Source organism: Anthonomus grandis, chromosome 10, assembly GCF_022605725.1.
Source record: "Anthonomus grandis grandis chromosome 10, icAntGran1.3, whole genome shotgun sequence".
In the NCBI taxonomy this organism is placed as follows: Eukaryota; Metazoa; Arthropoda; class Insecta; order Coleoptera; family Curculionidae; genus Anthonomus; species Anthonomus grandis.
Genome location: NC_065555.1, coordinates 27,901,183 through 27,921,125, shown reverse-complemented (window position 1 = coordinate 27,921,125; position 19,943 = coordinate 27,901,183). Strand labels below are relative to the sequence as shown.

The 19,943-nt window shown below is 32.8% G+C and overlaps 1 protein-coding gene across 1 annotated transcript in view; it reads right to left on the bottom strand.

The window, feature by feature from the left end:
* The window catches only part of LOC126741140 (titin-like), a 177,162-nt gene that overhangs the window by 41,374 nt on the left and 115,845 nt on the right, over nucleotides 1-19,943 (bottom strand). The window contains exons 18-20 of the mRNA XM_050447482.1: nucleotides 14,716-14,962; nucleotides 6,497-6,738; nucleotides 1,794-1,932 (exon numbers count right to left, since the gene is read on the bottom strand). Coding sequence (XP_050303439.1) covers nucleotides 1,794-1,932; nucleotides 6,497-6,738; nucleotides 14,716-14,962 — 628 coding nt within the window. The remainder of the gene's footprint in view (nucleotides 1-1,793; nucleotides 1,933-6,496; nucleotides 6,739-14,715; nucleotides 14,963-19,943) is intronic.

The following is a 19,943-nucleotide window of genomic DNA, read 5'->3' as shown; positions in this document are numbered from 1 at the left end:
GTTGTTGTTTTCAAAAAGAAATATACAGGGTGCCCCATAATTAATTGGACATAGGTAAATGTAGGATACCTGACATGAAAATAAACCGTTTGAGCTCAATATCGCTTAGCAAAATGTTATGGGTTTTTGTTCTACAGGGTGTTAAAACTCATTTTTTACCAAACATTTATTGAAATATTTTGGAATCCACTGGACAGATTAACCTAAAATTTGGCGTACTCTTATTATTTGGGATGAGGAACACGAATATGATATCTATTTTCCCATTACCACTAGATGGCGCCACATAAAACATTAAGTGATTAAAATGGTCATAACTTTTTTGACCTACCTGTACGCACATTTGCGAGTGAAAATAATAAAACGGTTTTTAATTCTAGTCCAAAAAGGTATACTTCTTTGATCTCCAAAAAGTGGACCGTTTTCGAAATAAACGCATTTTTGTATCAGGTTGCGTATGATACCCTGCAATCTCATTGAAAATGGGACACAGTGTACATATTATTATTTTGGGTCAATATAATTTAACCTGCAAGAGTGACTTTGTACACGTAGATAAATAGTAGACAATAATAAAATAATAAACTGCGAGAAGCGATTTGTATAACGTGTATATATTTTTCTCCACTACTAGCAAAGCGCTTAAGGAGATACTTTTTTATTATTTTTATTATTTTTGCTTTTTATTATTTAATTTGATCCGTAAGTGTGATAATTCTAGTGAACTTTTAAAGTTATATTCTCTACACCTTTTAGGTAGCACTGATGATTGCTATTTGTTAGCCGAAAGCGCTTTGCTAGTAGTGGAGAAAAATATATACACGTTATACAAATCGCTTCTCGCATTTTATTAATGTCTACTCAATAAAATTTATTGTATTTATAAATTTCCCTGTCTGTTCTTCCTAGTGTGATTTTCTTTCAGGGTTGTAGGTATAATGCTTTCAGTAACTTCCTGTTTTGTTAATAATCGCGATCTTTTTCTCCTTCCGGGATATAACAGGTGGCGCTTATATCTTATATTTTACCAAGGTGGTTAGTGCTAGAGAAGATCCCTAAAGCAGTCACCTCTATTAAGTCTTCTCCTAGCCCTCACTTTCCATATTTGTTCTTCTTTCTTCCTTTTATTCCCATCCCAAATTCTAATTCACCCAATCCATATATTATTATTATTATTTATCCAATCACAAACTTTTAATTTTTTTATTTAACATATTTAGAGTTCCTGAAAAATGATATCCTTGATCATCTAGCGGTAGCTGGACTCTTGGAACGAGAAAGGCCAATAATCACTCAACAAGATGTCCAGGTTGTCCAGCGCATTGGACCTTGGCTGTCAGCCTTAGGCGGCGCCTTTTCTTGGCCCCCTCAATCGCCTAACTTACCTCCATTGGATTTTTTGGTCTGGGGCCAGGCAAAGGAGCTTGTATACACAACGGAGATAAGAACGAGGAAAGAGTTGGTTGGCAGAATTAATAGTAGGCATTTGACAGAATGAAAGAAGAGATGACGATAAGGGTGACCACCACCAAAGTAAGAAATAGGGCCCGTGTCTGTATTAGCAATAGAGGATTTTATTTTGAGCATAAAAAGTGAGTGGTTTAGACGGCATTGTGTATAAGATGTAAAATTTAAAAAAAAACTAGACTAACTTTTACATATTTCTCCCAGGCTTTTTTGTCAAGCAGGTATCTAACATTACATTCAGGGTCTAGGGTCTTATACCACAATACAAGGTTATCTGTTGAATTATTTTATATAATACATATGAAAAGGTATTAATAGATTCTTACCTCCCGGAATGATTCCTTCACCAATGACAACTTGCTGTTCCACAAATGGCATTTCCGACAAAAGTGGTTCTTCGGTTGGCACAGCTTCCTTTAAAGCGTCTGGCTTAATAGGCACTTCTGATCGTAATCTTTCTTCAGTCTGTAATAGGATACTTGTATAAAACACATTAAAAATTAAAAATTGTAAAAAATACATTTTAAGTTGTCCTCCATTCGTTTATTATTCTTCGAACATATTTTAAAAACTTTACTTGTTTCGGACATTGTACCAGAATACAGCAATGTATGGATAATCCGAACACGTTCGGTTTATAGATAACTTTCTTCACCATATAAATGCACTCTCACGATAAAACATATTTGTACATAATGGATTTAAAAACCTTTATTAATGTGCATACATAAATGCATATTTCAAAACAAAAAGAAACTTAACAGGAAATCCAACAAAAGATTCAGTAAAAATTTATCTAACAAGAAAAATAATGACGATTTTTAAAGAAACAAGTTAACTGCATACATAATATGGACATACTTCATTGCTTCTTAATATTTTCTTTGAATAAAATTGTCCATTTGTTGTGAGTTCTTTGAACAGATTTTTTGATGCATAGATCTACAGCCTTCTGTCGAATTCTTCTTAGAAGGATCACTTCATGCAGTGGCAATTCATTTTCTTCCGCCCAACGTAGACACTTATCAAATGAGATTACCACTTCTTTGCTGGACATTTTCTGTGTAAGTTTATCCTCGTCATCAGGTTTCTGATTTTCTCCTGCGACATTAGCAATGATCTCATCATCTTCTAAGATCTCTAAATCCAAATTTTCTTCGTCATCACCTCTTGCCCATTTTTCAACTTCTGTTTTATCTATCGGATTATCAGCACGATTCACTTTGTTCACTAACTCCACTACATCAGGTCCTTCATCTGACAAAATAGAATCACATATTTCTCCTCGTAAAGCATGCAGGGGTGATATCAAATCTTCTTCATCCCATTCATCCATGTCCTTGGCGGAAAGAAGTTGACACCACAATTTTCTCACCAGTTTTTCAGGCACTTGTTTCCAAGATTCGGCTAATGCAAACACAGCATCCTTTAGTGATACATTCTTTAAACATTGCGCAATGTTTTCATCATCTTGTACAAGTACCTCTTGCAGCAGCCTTTTTCTGTATGTGACTTTTATATTTTGGATCACATTCTGGTCCATCGGCTAAACCAGGGCAGTGCAGTTAGGTGGAAGAAACATGACTTGAATATTACCATCATGGCTGGCTAGTTCTTGGCCTGGTCTGTGAGCTGAAGCATTGTCCAGTATTAAAAGAGCTTTCTCTTCAAAATTATTGATTCGAAGATACTTTTTTACGCTTGGTTCACTGTGGAACCATTCTTCGAAGATAACTCGATCAACCCAAGCACTTTTTTGGTTTCGGTAACAGACAGGTAGGTTGCTGTTTTTAAATGGTCTTGGATTTTATGATTTACCGATCACAACCAACCTCAACTTATGTCGGCCACTTGCATTTGCGCAAGGCATAAATGTAATTCGGTCTTTACTGATTTTACGACCCGGGGCATACTTTTCGTCTGCGTGTACTAATGTCTTTTCGGGAAGGCAGTGCCAGTATAATCTAGATTCGTCCGCGTTATAGATTTGCTCTGAAGAAAGACCGAGTTGCTCAATTTTTTGTTCGAGTTCTATACGAAAGGGTTCCACAGCATCTTCGTCACTCGACAGCTATTCCCCGGTAACTTTCAACAAACGGATTCCAAATCTGTGTTTGAAGCCTTGAAATCATCCTCTGCTAGCTTCGAAGTTGACTCCTTCGTCATTATTCATTTCTGTCAAAAAAATTGGCGAGCCTTTTGAAGTATGATTACTTCGGAAATTGGTGCATGTATACATTGCATCTTTAACATCAGAAAATTCCGCTTTGCGCATCGTTTTTCTTATTCCCAGCCCTTTTTCAGTACGCGACATAACGATTAATTTCACTCTTTTTTTCTTGATATCGGATATTGTTGACTTCCTGACATTAAAGCGTGTCGCCCAGGACGTGAATGAACATCCGGAATCCAGCAGACGTAATATTTCAGCCTTTTGTTTAAGACTTAATCTGACATGCTTACGTTTAGAATCCATGGTTTAAATGAAATATGCGATACATATACATATATGCACCGTGCAACTCACAACACAACTAAATAACTCTACTCTTTCCATAAAACACGTCAAAACAACTATAAAACCACGCAACGTGTTGCTGCAAGAACAAATTTACAATTATGTACTACTCATATAAATTAAAAGTTACATCATCTTTTCGCACTAGACGCCCACGCTCGCGTACGTACCGACAGTTCGGATTACGGAATTCACGGTGTTCACAGATTATGGAATCAATTTTACGCAATTGGGGCGTTCGGATTATAGAGTAGTTCGGATTATACGGGGTTCGGACTATCCATACCTTACTGTAATCTATTTCAGGTTCATCTTTAAGGTATTAATTTATTAGTTTTTGAATCCAGGGTTATCTAACGGATTACTAATGGTTTAAACTGTAGGTTACACATTTTGATCAACAAACGCCAAGCCAAAACGTGTTTTACTGCATTAGCAAAATTTGTGCACCTTGTATATCTTTAAAATAAAATTTAAAAAATCCTATTCGATCTAATCAAATAGTACAAGTTGCATAATTTAAAACTAATAATTTCAAAGTAATAATTAATTTCTCCTGAAGTGTGAATTAATAAGTGATGACTGTTAATTTCACTATAATGATATCTACATAAAATGATAAGTGCAAGAAGTTGACAAACTAAGGAAAACGTAACTACAAAACATTTAAAATGACAATTCTCATAAATGCAAGGAGTTTCATCGATTTTTTTAACAGGTTCCCTTATAACAAGGAATATTCTTAAAATATTGTTTTTTATTAGAAATGTTAAACAACTGTAAATATTTTTTTTAAATATATCTCTTTTGATCAATGAAATTAATATTTATTTATTTTTCTTACTGCCAATATGACAGAACATTTTTAAATATTTTAAGTACGAAAGAACTTGATTTCGTCATACAAACCCCAAAAAAAACACAATTTAAAGATAATCAACAATTGATTTTTTATATACTTAAACAATTTATACATAGAAAAATTTTATACGCTACTTGGAAGCTCAGGGGCCGTATTTTTGCAACCATTCGACTTTGATTCGCATACGAAATTAGAGGATTTTACACAAAAAATCGATATTCGTATTTTCGATCGCTTTGTTTGCGATCTTTTTCGCATACGGTGGTCTCAAATGGGTATATACCATTCGAATTTCAAAGTTCGTGTGCGATTTTCAATTTGATTCTGCCACTTGTCTTGTTGGGTCGATTAAGATAGGCCCCCCAGTAGCAATAAGTATATAAAAACTAGACTCGAATTTTGCACCATTAGTTTCAAATTTTACACCGCTATAAGTCAAAAGATATGACGAATTTTTATGGGAGGGGGGACTAACTTTATAGTAGCCCCCCCACAAAAAAAAATCTTAACTGCTGAAAGGCAAACCTATCACAGAAAGCACTGCATAATATTTGCACAACAGAATCAAAGCTACATGTGTTAGACAGAGTTATGTAATGATCTTTGTTAATTTGCACGGGCTTCAGATAGACAAGATGGCCATTTTTGAGTAAGCCTATTGGCACTACTTTTCTCAGATTTGAATAATCTGCTTGAAGTAAGTCAAAAGATGGTTCTAAATAAGAAGTTCTGGGACGCTTTTTTTTATAGCGGTGCAAAATTTGAAACTAATGGTGCAAAATTTGTGCAAAATTCGAGTCTAGTTTTCATATAGTTATTGCTACTGAGGGGGGTCTATCTTAATCGACCCTGTCTTGTTTTGATTTTAACCTAGCTTTGTTTTTTTTTTAATTTGTGTGAGTAGGTTAAGTATTTTCGTAGTATTTTTTTGTTGTTTATTGAAAAAAAAATAACAATAATCAAATGGCAAGATTAAATAATATTGTGCAAAGAAACGTCGTCGATGCACTGGAAGAGACTGAAACTCTGGCAGATACAAGGAATATGATGTACTCTTCATTTCTTGACCCATTTGAAATGTATTCAGATGCTCAATTTATTAAATTATATAGATTAAGCAAGCCTATTACGATGGAATTGATGTGCTCTTTATGTGCTCCAGAGACTGTGTAATCTGTCCGCTACTTTTATCCACAAGGTTGTGCAGTTTTAGCTGAAAAATCTTGGGTGAATTTGCTCGACTTTAATTCCGGGTGCTCTTCCATACATGAAATTAGTACTTTCTTTTGCTCACTCCACAAAAAACCGATTTATATTTTTTATTTTTTGAATCAATCTTAAAAAAAGTCAATTCGAAAAACCCAAGAAACACCATGAAAAAAACCTCAAAATTCCCTGATGTTTTTAAAATTAAATTTTAGGTTAGGTTAAAAAATCTTTTTCGTCTTCATCCCGTTTGACATGGCCTCCAATAGCATTCGACTTTGCTACGTTACCACTACATTTCATTTTCGTATGCGAATGAAATTTCGAATGCTGTTCAAAAATGCACTTTTTAATTCGTGTGCGAATTTTGCAGCTCGACTTTCTTCGCATTCGAAGATTCTCCTCGCATGGTTTCGAAAATACGGCCCCAGTCCGTCGCTTACCTTTTTCGTTTCTTCGGTTGGCGGTGACTGCGCCACCGCGCTCTCAGCCGGCTTAATCGTAACAACGGTTCCCTGACCCTGGTCCACTTGCAACACTACATTATTAACATCACCGCCCACCCCCAAACTAGGATCTGGCTGAGATAAGGCGTCATTATTAAGAGCAGTTAAATTGCCGGATTCGTCGACAGTTACTAGTACGTAAGACTGCGGTTGGCCATCAACCGTTTCACTTGGAATTGCTAAAACAAAAGGTGTATAAAATATACAGGGTAAAATAAAAGTCAATAGATGTTTGAGGGGCCTATTCATTGGTTTAAAATAGGATTTCCTCACAAAATGTATCTATAAAAAACTTCAAACATATAATGTTCAGCTGTAGTTACAATTATTATGCCTCAAAAATGCTAGGAAAATGTATAAGCTTTTAGTTTTTTGGATGTTCTATTTATTTCTTACTTCACTTTCTAAATTTACTGGGTGAATGAGGTCTACAGTTTTATTTATTTAAGCCAAACCAATTAATGGTCAAAATAAAGGAAAAATAAGGATAGGTAACTATAATGTATTGTAATTACTAAGTTATTTCGCCTGTTTTATAATTAATTTTACTTTTTTTAGGATACTTACAACTCTTAATTGTAACTTGCAAGTTTACTAATTTGGTTTCGTTTTCTTATTTCAATTGCTTAAATTACTGCGTAAATAATAGAAAATTGGCAAAGTTAAAACACAATGTAAAGTTATTTTTGGCTAACTAAAAAAAAACATTAAGAGTATTATTACTAATGGCAAAAGGTATGAAAACTAAAATTTACTTAATTAACTTGTTATATAACTCAAAGCTTAAACTAATGAGTTTAAATAAAATTTTCCAAAAAACTAATTAACCATGAAAAACAAAAATAAGTTACCTACATACAGTATCGGACAAAAATTAAGCGACGCTATAATATTCCTAAAAAACTTTGTGACTGTACCTCGTATAATTAGGAACAATTTTGTAGTATCAGTACATACCTTTGTTAATCGTATTTAAACATTCTTTGCCTCTTGTGATGAATAGCAACAGATTAGTAAATTGTTGTATGTTTTTATGCATTTTTTCATGGACAAAAATAAAGCGACTTGATCGATATTGTTCATACCATTAGTAGATAAACATCGGTTTTGGTCGGTATCAAATCTATATTTTGTTTAAAAATGCCTCGTGGTAAAAGTTTTTCTATTGATCTTAAAGAAAGAATTATTGCATCGTATAAGATGGGAACACCACAATACGTAATAAAACAAGAACTAAGGGTTTTAAAATCTGTTGTGTCGAGGACCATTCAGAACTATCGAATTAGAGGAAAAGTACCTAGTTAACCGAAAACAGACGGGTAGACCGAGAAAAACTTTAAAGAAACTGGATAGAAAAATTAAAAGGCTCTCCCAGGCAAATCCTTTTTTATCAGCAAAGCAAATTCTGGCTGAAGCTGGGGGCTCTAATGTTTCCTCTCGAACGATACAGCGCAGACTAGTTGAAGCAGGCTTAAAAGCATGCAAACCTGCCAAAAAACAGCTTCTTAGTAAGAAGAATATTAAAGCACGTCTTCTGTTTCCAGAACAACATGCTCACTGGATACCAGAGCAATGGAAAAAAGTACTTTTTAGTGATGAGTCAAAGTTTAATTTGTATAAAAGTGATGGTGTTCAATATGTTCAACGTATTGCAGGTAAAAGAATTGACCCAAAGTATGTCAAGGTACTGTAAAACATAAAGGTGGCAACGTGTTAGTGTGGGGTTGTTTCTCTGGCTATGAAATGGGATCAATTTACCAAATTGAGGGCATTATGGATAGGTTTAAGTATAAATATATCCTTGAAAATGTCATGCTACCTTATGCGGAATGGAATATGCCACTACGTTTTGTTTTCCAACAAGACAATGATCCAAAACATACAGGAGTTTACTAATTTGGTTTCGTTTTCTTATTTCAATTACTTAAATTACTGCGTAAATAATAGAAAATTGGCAAAGTTAAAATACAATGTAAAGTAATTTTTGGCTAACTAAAAAAAGACATCAAGAGTATTACTAATGCCAAAAGGTATGAAAACTATAATTTACTTAATTAACTTGTTATATAACTCAAAGCTTAAACTAATGAGTTTGAATAAAATTTTCCAAAGAACTAATTAACCATGAAAAACAAAAATAAGTTACCTACATATATATAAAAATAGTAAGAGTTTACCTAATCAACCTACACTGGGTGTCAACTAAAGTATGTTAATGGTTTCTTTAAAGCAATAAGAGTAATATATTATGGTATAAAATATTTAATTGCGTATATTGCCAAAAAAAGAAAATTTAGCACTCTACGTAAATAATTAATTTCTATCGTTTAGACACAATCTATTGTAAACAAGCAAGAATAAGTATTTACACACCACACGTTTTTCTTCTTTTCAAGCTTGTGTCTAAGGTAAAGAAATTGATTACTTTATTGAAAAAAAAAACGGAAAAAACCGATTTAAAAAACTTCTCTCTCCTGCGTACGAGTTTTCTCGAGAATACATTATTATCCATGTTAAGTATCCTAAATAAAAATAGCACTCAGTATAATATAAAAATAATTATTAACAATGGCTTACCAACGAAAAACACTTAATCTGACTCTACACAGTAATATTATAAATAACCTTAAATTTTGAAAGCATTAAAACTCTAGTTAATAACCCGAATATATTTGTGCTAATCAACTGTCAAAAAACAACGCTTTGAGCATAGAGCGACGATACAGTTTTTTTTCTTTTATTAAAAAAGCAAAAACGCAAGAAGAATTAAAACTCAATAAAACAAATACACTCATTAATAAACATATATTTATTACATAACATACCAAAATTCTTCCGTATAAACAAGATCATAAAAAGAAAAAGAAAAGTTAAATATTTCTATACGACGCATACAATAAAAATAAAAGAAAACATTATCAGATTGCGCCCTTAATATTAAGTCCACAAGCCTTTATTTGCGATTACCTGGCGGCACCTTTGAGGCTTGGAAGAAATTAAATTATCAATTATATCTTGATCAATATTTTTCCATATATTTTTAATTTATTCAAAAATGTACTCTTTGTTTTTATAGGTTTTACTTCTAAGTTGCCTACCCACAATTTCCCACAGGTTTTCGATCGGGTTAAGATCGGGCGATTGGGCTGGCCATTTAAGAATGGCTATTTTATTTTCATTAAACTATTCTTTTATACATTTTTCTGTATGTTTTGGATCATTGTCGTGTTGGAAAACAAAACGTAGTGGCATATTCCATTCCGCATAAGGTAGCATGACATTTTCAAGGATATATTTATACTTAAACTTATCCCATTTCATAGCCAGAGAAACAACCCCATACTAACACGTTGCCACCTCCATGTTTTACAGTACCTTGGACATACTTTGGGTCAAGTCTTTTACCTGCAATATGAAGAACATATTGAACATTATCACTTTTATACAAATTAAACTTTGACTCATCACTAAAAAGTACTTTTTTCCATTGCTCTGGTGTCCAGTGAGCATGTTGTTCTGCAAACAGAAGACGTGCTTTAATATTCTTCTTACTAAGAAGCTGTTTTTTGGCAGGTTTGCATGCTTTTAAGCCTGCTTCAACTAGTCTGCGCTGTATTTGCTTTGCTGACAGAAAAGGATTTGCCTGGGAGATCCTTTTAATTTTTCTATCCAGTTTCTTTGAAGTTTTTCTCGGTCTACCCGTCTGTTTTCGGTTAACTACTTTTCCTCTAATTCGATAGTTCTGAATGGTCCTCGACACAACAGATTTTGAAACCCTTAATTCTTGTTTTATTAGGTATTGTGGTGTTCCCATCTTATACGATGCAATAATTCTTTTTTTAAGATCAATAGAAAAACTTTTACCACGAGGCATTTTTAAACAAAATATAGATTTGATACCGACCAAAACCGATGTTTATCTACTAATGGTATGAACAATATCGATCAAGTCGCTTTATTTTTGTCCATGAAAAAATGCATAAAAACATATATTTGTTTATCCATGGCATCCTTGATCCAGATAAATATAATATTTTCGAAATTACTACTCTACAGCAATTGTATTGATATTAATGGTAGAGCGAATCCTGGCGAATCTTACATTTTCCAGCTTCCAAGACTTTGACCAGTGTATTTTTTTAGAATTTTTACATAGTTTATTGTGGTTAATATTATATTTCTAATAAATAAAGAGGTTTGTAGATGTTAAAAGCTTAGTAATCAATCAGCAAGATTTGATACTTATGTTAAAAAAATATTGACTGATAATAACATTTAATTTTATTTTTTTTTATATTTTAATATTTATTGAGAGCCTACTTAAAAAATATCGAAATTCGTAATAGCTTCCACTTAAAGCAAAAACTTGCTGTATTACGATACCAATACCCCAGAGTTTCAACACAATAATAATAGGTGATTGCTATGAACTTTAATGCAAGTTAAATGTAAAAAAATTAACATAATTTTATTCTGTATGTCTCTGATTTTATATTAAGCCGTTCCACTGTGCGCCGGTCGAATACTGGTGGCCCGCCGAGTAAAATAATACTCTCGTACATTCGAAAAATATTGAATTCTATCCCAGATAAAACCAAAAAAAAGTCTGTTCGAAAAGTAATTTGAATCTCGCGCTATTTGAATCTAGCGCCCGAAAATTCCAAGTCAAGTAACATCGCTTGTCGCCTTTATATAAAGTTCAAAATAGTAGAGAAATCAAGAATTTTCTAGCGCGATGTGAGCAAGCGAGATAGCAATAGTCCCGCATTCCCGATTGCTCGCGTATAAAAGCCACGCTAACCGCAGCGACCGACAGTTATAATAATATTAATAATAAATCGTCTTTATTTAACAAACCCTGCAAATTACAGTATTTTCCTGAACAGGCGAAGATTAGCAAAAAACTACTCTTTATCTCTTAATCTATCTAGTTTAAAAAAAAACTAAAATTAATACTACTACAAAGTAAAACACATGTTCCATCAGCTAAGTAACAATTAAATAAATTAACCAAGAACAACCAATCATTACTGTTCCAAGAATAGATCTTTATAGAATCTTCGATAACAGTAAATGAAAATTAGGCCTGAAACGATTAAATAGAATCATAGCTTGATAGGTGAAAGAACGTTCAAACATTGATGTAGTGTGACGTGGCATTAAAAGTATATTATACCTTATATTATGACTATAACCCTCAGTTCTGTAAATCATCTTTTCACACAAAGACACAGGTGTGCGTGTTTTAAATAGGCGATACAAAAATACTAATAAATACAACTTAAATATAGCCACAATTTTTAGCCATTTAAGTTAAAGTATGGCTAAGTATTTCCTAAGATTGTTAATAAAACGACAACATGTGATTTGGATACGCTGCCAGTCGTTTTGCGTTATTCAGTTCGGTTTCAATTTGAGTGAAGTGTCAACAGATAGAAATAAGCGCGAAAATACAAAGCGAAGTAATAAGTGATATGAGAATAAGTGCAGTTTAATAGTGTTTTGGGGAGGCAATAGTTCTAGTGTAGATTTTAACTCGACTAGCCGGTGTCATATATTTTGATCCACAATTAACGTAGATTTCGTGTTGCAGTGTTAACCCGTCAAGTGCCGTGTATAATTGAATAGTGAAATCGTAAGTAAAACTCTGTTATTAATAAGTGTTTCTCTACCTATTTAATCGATTTTAATCAAATTTAGCTTTAATGTTGGCCAAATATTAAAATAAAACCAATAAATTACAATTTTTTCCAGAATTTCTCTAACTGTAATAACTACGTCATTATTTCAGATATAAAATCTGTATTAAAATATTAAAATTTTGTGAGGAATACTATTTAATCAATTATTTTTGAAAAATTAAAAAAGGATGGGTAATTTAAGTAGGTACTGTAATTGGTTTTAGGTGCTGTGTTAATCCACCCAAAATTAGAACGCAACATGGAGAAGCCAGGACCTAGTAAAAAACGTAAGATTAAAGATGAAAATCGGCAGTTTCAAGAAATTTGGACTGAGAAATACTTTTTTATATGGTCGAATAACAAAGTCGCTTGTTCATTTTGCAAGAATTCTGTTGCGATTACAAAGATATAATGTAATGTAATGCAATATAACGCAATATAATGTAAAAAGGCACTATAAAACGCAGCATCCTTCTTTTACCAAGTTTACAGGCGAATTAAGAAAGCAAAAAATGTTGTCTTTAAAACGGGAGCTTATTTATGTTTACAAAACCCATTCAAGATTCAGAAACAGCTACAGTTAGATAAGTTAATTATAAAATTTCTCAAATAATAGCAAAGCGAAGTCGCCCCTTCAATGATGGCGATTTTGTAAAAGAATGCTTAGAAATTGCCGCTAAGAAAATGTGTCCCGAAGCAGCAAAAAAGTTTGAGAAAATTCAACTGAATCGTATGACTATCCAAAGATGAATTATGTCTTTGACAGGTAATATTGCGGAACAATTAATTGAACTAAAGCTAAGATCATTGATTTTTTTTAATAGCACTCGACGAATCCACTGATATTAGTTCCACAGCTCAACTTCTCATATTCACACGAGGCGTTACTCAAGATTTTGAAGAGTTATTAGGAATGTGTTCATTGAAAGGTCAAACCAAAGGTGTTGATATACTCAATGTACTTTTGGAAGAGTGTTCAAAAACTGATTTGGACTTATCAAAATTATCGGGAGCTGCGACTGACGGTGCTCCTTCGATGATTGGTGTCTAATTCCGGGCTCGTTACTTTGCTGAAAAAGCATTTGCAAGAAAAAAAACATAAACGCTGAAGATCTCATGCAGTTTCACTGCATTATACAGCAAAAATTTTTTTAGAACAGAGGGCGTTCTAAAAAAATTGAATTTCAAAATGTCATGAAAGTGGAAGTTTCGACTGTAAATTTCATAAAATCACGAGGACTCAATCACAGACAATTCAAACAATTTCTTGATGACATCGAAAACGAATTACAGACGTAAGGTGGCTAAGTCGTGGATTGACATTGGAACGATTTATAAAATTAATAAAAGAAGTTGGAATATTTCTGGCGGAAAAGCAAAGGGATGTTCCGGAGCTTAAAAATCCTGATTGGTTGTGTGATTTGGCTTTTTTAGTTGACATTACAAATCATTTGAATGTCTTGAACACACGCCTTCAAGGCAAAAATCAACTGATATCCCAGCTCTACGCTCATGTATCATCCTTTCAATGTAAGCTGACACTTTTCAGATCATAATTGAATTCTGGAAATTACAATCATTCTCCGAATTATAAGAAAATGGCTGAAAAATTCAACATAACTGCGATTAATTTCAGTTATGTAGAAAAGCTAGATATTTTGATTCAATCTTTTCGAAACAGATTTTCGGAGTTTAAAAAAGTGAAACTTCTGTTGGACATATTCAGCAATCATTTTACAATTTCAGTTGAAAATGGGCCAGAGTCAATGCAGTTAGAAATTATCGCCATTAAAACGATCAAGATTTACGCAACAAATTCAACGAAGGAGACTTGCTGAACTTTTACCGCTGCATTGATAAAAATATCTACAAAAAGTTGTGCATAAACGCTCGGAAATGTGCCAGCTTATTTGTTTCTACCTATATATGTGAACACACTTTTTCAATACTAAATAATAATAAAACAAAAAAATCGAAACCGCCTTGCAAATGAAAGTTTGGAAGCAGTTTTACGTGTTGCTACAAGTAAATTTGAGCCAAATGTAAAAAAGATTGTAAGCACTATGCAGTGCCACACTTCAAATTAAGAAATTCTTTTTCAATTTTAATAAATTATTATTAATTCTTTATTGCCTTTATTTAACTGTACTTCTGGCGGGCGGCCCGTCATCATCATTTGCTCGAGTAGCCCCTAGTCTTAATAAGTATGTGCAACCGTGGTGTAAACCTTTGTTTATCATGCAATTTTCTTTATTGTCATTTTCATATTTGTCTAGCTATGATACATAGACTGACTATCTTGAATTTCTTGAAAAATACGGGGGTTGTCAAAAAATAGGCCTTTTTTTCTTTTTAAATGGAATACCTTGTACAAGATATTTAAATTAAATTAGAAGATATATACAAGATATATAAATTAAATTAGAAAATTAAAGTGCATTTTTTTAAAAATATTTCTTCAAAAATTTTACTTACCAAGTATTTGGCCGACAGTCACAGTAGTCAAATTGCCTAAACCATCCTGAATTACAACTTGTCTAATGGGACTATCCGGCCTTTTAGTTTCCGCCTCTTTCTGTGCAGTCGTGCTGTCCGGTTTACCAGGTACAAGATTATGACTAGTTTCTGTTGGCTTAGTTGGCACACTAGCGGCCAGATTAAGGGGGCTTTTTCGGGGTAGTGACGTTTGCTGCCTGTCTATGTGTTGTAAGGATGTTGTAGTCTGCAAAATCCCAATAAAAAAATTATTATACAGACAGGGATCTGATGTGAGTATCAAATATTTCTGAATAACGCATATAGAGATTGTTTGTTCTCGAATTAATTTTTCCGAGTTTATTTACTGCTTATTTGGTGGAAAACCAAAAAAAAAAATACAGGTGAGAATTCGTTTTTAACTGTTTTCTTATAATTATTTTTGCAAATCTCTCAACAAAAATTTCGGGTTTTAGTCGTTTTATTCCATACTGGAGCTTGAAGTTTATAGACCTTCGGACTTCTGTCATTTAAAAGTGTTGTGTTAAGTTAATAGAGTTGACAATTTTTCGTCACGTTATCTGTTAAGAGTGTGCTCGTACTTTTAGACGTTGTTTCCACACACTCTTTGACGACCGTTTAAGCTATATATTTAAATATATTTAAGGCGTTTTAAAATGGGAAATCACAAGCGACAAACAGAGAGAAGGTTAATTTTTACCCAGAAAAATATTAGAGAAGCAAGGAGGATTGAAATGGAAAAAGCCAATGACAAGTCCCTGTATCAATGGGTACAAAGGACTCCTTTAGAAAAAGACTAAAAACTATAAGAATAAAAAAAAAGGAAATTCAAACATAGAATATTATTTATTTTTATTTTTTCCCAGGGAAATGTACCCAGCAGCCTTGGGCGATTTAAGCCAATTTTTATAAAGGAAATGTAAAAAGAATTGGCAGATCATTGTTGAGACTTGGATGGCAGATTTTATGGAATAGGAAAAAGAATGTTCGCTAACTAATAAAGTTTAAACCTCGGTTCGAAGAATTTGCCGAGTTAAACAAACTTAGTCATTGTTTTACCAAAAAGAAAAAGATGGCAGGTACCGATTGGGTATATGAATTTTCAAAAAATTCATTTATTATTCTCAGGGAGACTTTACTAATACGTAACAATGAGGAAAATAAACTTTATAAGTCCAAGTCTCACAAATGTAACGTCTATTAGTTAAGTAACGCGTTTCGCCTTAAGGCATCATCAGGTTTCTTTTTTAAAGTGTTATCTTTTTTAGAATTTTGGGTTTTACATTTAGGATTTAGGGACGAGGTGGAGTCATTCGGATGTGAAACCTTGAACAGATTGAGTAAGAAAATTTCCATTCTAAAATCGACTAAGTTGGCATAATTGAGACGAGATAATGTGCCTGAGTTTCGACGGAACTTGGGCTGGGATTCACAGTTTAATTTCCACAAAAGATTTTTGAATTTGTCTGACGTTTCATTTTCAACCAATGAAGAAAATCTTTTAAATCACAACATAAAATTTAATTTTTCGCATAAGTTGATTAAAAAATTAGAGACACGTTGGCCGTCGAAGCTGAAAATATTCTTCAAACTATAGATATTACGAACAAAATTATTTGTAGAGCAAAACTTATTTCTTTTTAATACTTCTTTCTTCGCTCGAGTTGTCGTATGTATGTATGTAGGTACAGTTGTGGACGCAATAATAGCAGTATGTGCACAACGAAAAGAAAAATGTATTTTTATTGGGAAATTATAAGTAAAGCAAAAACATTTGTATGTAATGAAATACACAATAACATAATATATGTTAATATTAATAAATAAAAATAAAAAAGAAATTTATGTATTTGTATACTAAAAAATAAAAAAATATATCTTTTATTGTATGGTCATAAAAATAGCAGTGTTCGAAGAAAAAAGTAATTAAAAAAAAACTATTTTAGAAACATCAAAAAAAGTGCATTTACAATTTATATAACACTTTAATAACTTATGGTAAATCCTTTGTTTGCAATTACTGTCTCACATCTTCGTGGCATAGAGTTTACGAGATCGTGGTATCTTGATATATTTACTGATATAATTTTTTTGATTTCTTGATATAATTCCTGGCATAGTACCCGTTATTACGGGATACTATACCAGGAATTGCTAATAACTGTCAAGAGCTCTTCTTGATTTTTTGGTTTCTCACGAGAATTCTCGATGGGATTGAGATCTGGACTCTGCGCAGGCCATTCTAGCATATTAATGTTGTGGTCAATTAAAAATTGTTTACAGAGACGGCTGGTATGTTTCGGATCATTATGACGCATGAGTACCCATTGAAGTGGCATTTCATATTCTGCAAAACGTAGCATAACCTCCCGTAAAATATCAACATACATTTTATTATACAACATAATATTTTTTATCCAATATATTGGTCCTAAACCATAATATAAAAAACTGGCCCATACCATAATTTTAGAACCACGTATGTTCTACGGCCTGTATTACCAAACAAAACTATTTTGCTTTTATCATAAATGTTCCTTTGCAAATTTCATTCTGTTCTTAATTTGTCTTTTATTTAATAATGGCACTTTTCGTGGACTTCTGGCAAACAAATTAGCTTCTCTCAATCGACGTCTTATAGTTCGACTGGAAACATCCAGTCCTACAAGGTCTTGGAGTTAAGAAACAGAGGCAAATGGATTTTTCTTTGAGGCTCGAATTAAAAGTTTTTCCTGTCTATTTGTAGTTTTGCGTTTACGAACACGGGTTTCGGCTTTGGGTTGGCTTCTTAAAGCATTTGCTACCATTTTAGCTGAAAATTCCATTATTCCTTGTATTGGGAATATGACTTTTCCTAAGCGCGTAGTTTTCTTATTATTCTATGTTTGTTATCGGCTTTTAAATAAAGTCGAAATTATACCCATTTGTAATGACGTCATTTATGTTTATCTTTGTTTAGCATATTCCAAACAGCGGCGACAACAAACTTTTGAAAAAAATTGGTGTCTGATGATTATTCATCTTTTATATACTAGGTTATGAAACATATCCGTCACTGTCAATCAAAAATATTGGTTTGTCAACTTGTTCTTGAAAGTTATTTTTTTGAAAAGTGTTAGATAATGCCTAAAAAAAGATATAATAGGTATAATAAACAATCGCAGCTGGTGATTTTAAATATATTGGTTTTTTTTCAACTGGAAAAGGAACAAGTCCGAAACGGAATTGCACTTCAAATTGAGAATGTGATACAGCGAGCCGCAGATGCAACAAAATTGAGCACAACAACGATGGCAAATATAAAGAAGAATGGGATAAAATCGTATATCTTCCAAGCAAAAGACAGCAAAAACCAAAATTACAACATATTTGAAACATTGAATTCGGGACACAATTTATTCTATGTACGCCAGAAAAGAATATGTAATATTGGCAACAATAAGAGAAAAGTTCAGGGAAGAAATTGAATATTTTGAGTTTTCCATTGACTCCTTAAGAAGATGGATCAATAGTATAGGCTTCAAGTGGAAAAAATCAAATAACAGAAAATATTTGATGGACTTGCCAAATATTGTTCATAAAAAAATCAATTTTCAATCAATAGGCTTCAAGTGGAAAAAATCAAATAACAGAAAATATTTGATGGACTTGCCAAATATTGTTCATAAAAAAATCAATTTTTTTAAGGGAGTATATCAAAAATAGAAATGTAGGTCCGGAAGGTTTTACTCCAGTTTTCATTGACGAGACGTTGATTTTTAGCAAGGGATCATTTCGTAGTAGCTGGCAAGATGACACCAAGCACACGGATTCAAGGAAAAATAGTGAAGGTAAAAATTATCTGGTTACCTTTTTAGATTTTTTTTTGAATAAAAACTATTGCCCTTGTAAGGGCCCTCTAACTTCATAATTTCATCTGTTTCATAGTTTCATATAATTTCTCTCTAAGACAATATGAGGGAATTTAACTCCATACACTACTCGTATGTGCATGGAACATTACTTATTAATTATATTAAATTTATGTTCTGGAAGAATGATTTCTAAAAGAAGAGAATTGAATTATCTATTATTTTTAAGGTCATCGTTATATCGTGGTCCACGCCGGAACCAAAGATGGCTTCATCAAGGCTGCAAATTTAATATTCAAGAGTGGATTAAAGACGGGAGATTATCATGACAATATGAACAGGAAAACTTCGAAAACTGGTTTAAAACTCAGCTGGTTCCAAATCTTCCCCCAAAGTCATTTATAATCATGGACAATGCAAGTTACCATTCTGGTTTATTAGAAGAAATCCCGAGAAAATCTTGGACAAAGCAGAGACTGACCGAATGGTTGAAGAAAAAGAATATTGGCTTTCCAGAAACAGCCATGAAAGATAAAATATGGAGTATTGCACGCAGAAACTGCCCTAGTGCAAAAAAGTAGTTCCTTGATGAATATGTTAAACTTTTAGGACACAAAATTTTGCGACTGCCACCATATCATTGCCAGTTTAATGCAATTGAAATGGTATGGTCGGAATGTAAACGAAAATATGATCCTTCAAGTTCTGACTACATGGGAAAGGGTAATAAACGAAATTTCTATAGATCATTGGCAAAAATATGTTTTTCATACAGAAAAGTTAATTGAAAAGGCTTGGGAGGCAATACAAGTGTGTGATGCCTATGACATTCTGCCACTTGTGATTACGACTGACGAAGACGACGATGACGAAGACAATATCTCTAGTTTCAGTTCTGACTCTGACAATACAGACGAGATTGATTAAGCTTTTTTTTGTTCTAGCAAATTTTATTTTATGATCGTCGTTTAAGTATTCAATCATATCGTTGCAATTTCATTAACTTGGTAATGTAATATGGCGTGTTTTTTTTTGAGTTTGTATGTTTTATTTTTTGGAATGGTATTTTAATTTTAATGTGTTAACATATTCCTTCAAGCAGCATTTTTTTCATGAACAAGTAAATTAAATTGTCTGTATTTAAATTTTTCCCAGTGAGTAAAAATAATTTTATACCATTATTCACAATTTTTGTAGGCTCGGTTTTGTTACGTCTACTGCTCGTGCCGAATTCTACTTTTCAATTGTGTTGTAGATTTGGTTTTTGCGGTCTTTTGCTTGGAAAATATATGAGCAGCGTAGTCCTGATCTGCTTTTATCCCATTCTTCTTTATATTTGCGATCGTTGTTCTGCTC